General features: G+C 54.2%; 1 protein-coding gene across 3 annotated transcripts in view; it reads right to left on the bottom strand.

The window, feature by feature from the left end:
• Csrnp1 (cysteine and serine rich nuclear protein 1) overlaps positions 1 to 3,872 on the bottom strand; it is an 11,754-nt gene that overhangs the window by 4,245 nt on the left and 3,637 nt on the right. For 2 of the 3 annotated variants that reach the window (XM_031344905.1, XM_031344906.1), the window contains exon 2: positions 861 to 1,096. In XM_031344905.1, coding sequence (XP_031200765.1) covers positions 861 to 1,056 — 196 coding nt within the window. In that variant the 5' untranslated portion in view covers positions 1,057 to 1,096. Of the gene's footprint in view, positions 1 to 860; positions 1,097 to 2,053; positions 2,305 to 3,872 lie in introns of those variants that run through there. The other variant, XM_031344907.1, reaches the window with a different exon arrangement.

The raw sequence follows: 3,872 nt of genomic DNA on the forward strand, positions 1-3,872 counted from the left end.
GGGGGCAGAGGCTAGAGAGATGGCTCAGCCGTTAAGAGCACTGACTGCTCTTCCAGAGGCTCTGAGTTCAATTTCCAGCAACCACATGGTGGCTCCCAACCACCTGTAATGGGATCTGATGCCCTCTTCTGGTGTGTCTGAAGACAGTGACAGTGTACTCACATATATAAAAATAAATAAATCTGGGGGGGTGGGGGAAGGCCAGGCAGTGGTGGCACACGCCTTTAATCCCAGCACTTGGGAGGAAGAGGCAGGCGGATTTCTGAGTTTGAGACAAGTCTGGTCTACAGAGTGAGTTCCAGGACAGCCAGGGCTACACAGAGAAACCCTGTCTCGAAAAACCAAAGGAAAAAAAAAAAAAGAAAGATAACCAGGAAGTCAGCCACGGGGGAGTGCATCCGTAATCCCCGTACTCAGGAGGCAGATGCCACATAGTTGGAAGACAACCTGGATTAACGAGACTCTGTTCTCAAAAAAAAAAAAAAAAGGAAGAAAACTATTCAGGAAAAACCCTTTTGGGGACAGAAAGAAGCTAAAAAGCAAGGGAGAGGGAAGTGGCTTAGCAGGCCTCCTGCATGGGGTGTGTGAGGAAAGGGGCAGGCCCCAGCAGTGTTCCTGGAAGGGGGAGGGTGTGCTGGGGAAAGAGCCCCAACACCCCTCGGAAAGGCCCCAGAGGCAGAGCCACTCTGAGCAACTGTCTCCCACAGCAAAGCCACACAGCCAACAGGAAGTCAAGGTGTCTCTTTTGCAGAGTGGGGCAGTCATCAGACTTCACAGAAGGAGGGGGCTACCGAGGCCAATTTCAGCTTTAAGGAGGGAAGAAGGGGGAGGGCTGGGGGCGCCCAGAAAGGGAGACTCACGAGTGAAACTCTGGAGGCCACAGGCGTTCTGACCATGGGGTGCCTGACCACCTGGTCCCTCCTCATCAGAGTTCCAGGCAGGGGAGGCAGAAGAGGCGGGGGAAGAGTTGATAGATAGACTGCCAGAGGACAAGGAGGAGGAGCTGGAGTCGTCCTCTTCCAGCTGGTCAAACTTCCTCTTCAGTGGCCCAGACATGGTGGGGTGTAAGGGGTTCCAGCAGCTGAGGACAGACGGCCTGGAGTGAAGATAATGGGACTGTTAAGTGACAGGCTCCCAACCTAGCCATATTTTCCCATCCCTTGCTTACTTTCCACGGTATCTCCCAGACTCTGAGCCTTCAAGCCCAGTCAGAAGCTGCAGGTTCATGGCCGTGTCTCCAGTAGGGTCCCCAGCCCCAAACAACAAAGTACCTTTTCCCTCAAATGAGTCTAACATGCAAATCCAAATCCCGGAGACTTTGGCCTCCCAAGACCTGGCCCCTGATAACAAGCCTTCTCTGGAAAACAGCCAGGTAACTTCCCCATTTTCACCTACACATTTACACATGCACACACCTACACACATGCACACACACACACACACCACACACACACACACACACACACACACACACACACACACACACACACATGAGTGCGCGCGCCAGCCGGCAGACAGACAAACAGATGGATCGACAGAACTGGCCTGGCTCATCTTCACAGGAATCCTGGAGGCTGACTCACAGGCGCTCGCTCTGTCGTGTCGGTGTGCACTTGCTTGTGCAGGCAATCTCCAGAGCCGCCCCGCCCCCCCCCAAGGGCAGCATTCCACACAGGTCCACCACCTTGCCCCCTGACAGCTTCAGGTCGGCTCTCCTGGGCCAGGCTGCCCAGGAGCTCTAAGAATGGGTGCTGGTTTTGATGTTGGCTGGTTTCCCAACAGAAGGACTTTCCCAAGCCCCTCCCCTCCCTGGGATGGAGGTTAAACTTTCCCTCAGAAACCCCCATGCCACAGGAGAAAAGTCCCCTGCTCTAGGCTGGACGGTGGCAGGAGACTTTACTTAATCTTAAATTCACCTTCAATATCTAACCCCTATGGTTAATTCTCCTTAAAAAAAAAACCTCTAAGAGTGAAACTGACTAGGAAAGCCGCTATCCTGTTTCCCTTGCTCCCTTGTATCTTCTCTGGACCCCAGCACGATGCGATCACTCACCAGTCAGGCTGGAGGGGTTAATCCCCCAGCGCTCGGACAAGAAACAGTCCTTCCAGGACTTGGGGACCCTCAGAGGGTTCAAGGATGGTGGCTGAGTGCACTACCTGCTGTGTGGCTGGCTTGAGTCTGTGGTACTCACTCATTCAGGGTTGAATGCCCACAGCTGGGGACTCCTCCCCCACCACCATCACAGGAAGTGAACATAGAGGCAGGAAAACTAAGCAGAAAGCTGTCTGGGTCTCCTCCACTGAGGTATCCCGTGGTCCCTTCACCTAGCCTCACCCTTCCAGCAGGTCCCTAGATCCGAAGACACCAGCTGTCAACTCCCGGTCCAGGCAGGCATGGGAGAGGCTCCAGAAAATCTCACTAACCAGGGCCAAGCCCTCACCCCGGGCCCCAGGGGAAGAAGGACCTGCAGGTGTTTCCGAGGCAGCTTCTCAGGCTAGGTTACCAGGCTTCCCAGAGTCAAACCGCAAACACAGACAGCCCAGTTAGCCTATAGACTCTCCCAGATGAGGGTGTTTTTGGTCATGAGCCAGGCATCGTACACACACACACACACACACACACACACACACACACACACACACGTGCACACGCACCCTCACCACAGGCACACTCACACAGGTAGCCCCTAAACATCCTGGGAGCGCCACAGCCTAATGCATGAGGGGAGAAGGGAGGAACCCCCCACCCCCAACTCCAGTTGCTTCCCGTGAGACAAAAGGCACAAGTCCAAGTCCCCCAAACCAAGCACCCACTTCTGGAAACACACAATTCCACAGGCCCCAAATTGAACCTCTCTGTTCCCCTCCCCATGCCATCTGTTCCTCTTCCTGTGTTCCCTGTCTTAGTAACTGCTGCCACCCACCCAGTTGCTCAAGCCAGAAACCTGCAGCCTGCAGCCACCCTCAGCTTCTCCCTCCCCTCTTCTTGCACCCACACCCAGGCAGCCTCAGTGGTGGAAGTTCACCTACAGGCTAGGCACAGACTTGGGAGGTGTCCTAGAGGCCAAAATCAGCTGCCTGAATTTGGACCCTGCCATGGCTCTTGGCTGGGTGATCCCGGGCAGGTTCCTTAACATCACTGTCTCCGATTGTCTGAAGGCCCCAGAAGGCCAGACAGGGTGGTGTGCACTTGATATCTATCCTAGCACTGGGGAGGTGCAGGAGAATCAAGAGTTCAAGACCAGCCATGGCTGTGGGAGACCCAGTCTCAAAGGAAATAAAAACACATTAGAACTTCACAGGGTTGGGAGGAATACAGGAATTGACACACGTCAGGCTCTCTGTCAGTGAATCGTGTGCTTGGTGAGTGTGCAAATAGTAAGCCCTGGAGCCGCAGGAGTGAACGGGCCAGAAAGTGCAAACAGAGATTGACAAAGGGAAGAACCAATCAGAGGGCACTGTACTTGCCCTCTCCCTCTCCACAGCCAGACTAGAGGACAGGACAGTCTTCCTCCAAGAGGGGGTGTGTGAGACCAGGGGATTGTTGTGGGGGGGATTTCCTGGTGTGTGTGTGTGTGTGTGTGTGTGTGTAGGATGATGGCTAGAGGTTGGCCTGGGTAGGTTTGCAGGGGTGTTAAATGCTTAACAATTTCTCTACTGCAAGAGTGACATTCCTACACTGTAGGCATTCTATGTAGGTCACCTGATGGTGGAGCTCCCCCGAAATGCTCCTGCAAAGCCCTGAGGTGGCTTCTCAGCACATTCGCTGAGCTTATCACCTGTTCTGTGTCTCTGCCCCCACCTGCTGCCACCCAAGTCTCTTCTGAGCCACCCTATACCCCACAGCCAAATGACAGAAAGAAAATACCACC

This window comes from Mastomys coucha, unplaced genomic scaffold, assembly GCF_008632895.1.
Source record: "Mastomys coucha isolate ucsf_1 unplaced genomic scaffold, UCSF_Mcou_1 pScaffold23, whole genome shotgun sequence".
Taxonomy (NCBI): Eukaryota; Metazoa; Chordata; class Mammalia; order Rodentia; family Muridae; genus Mastomys; species Mastomys coucha.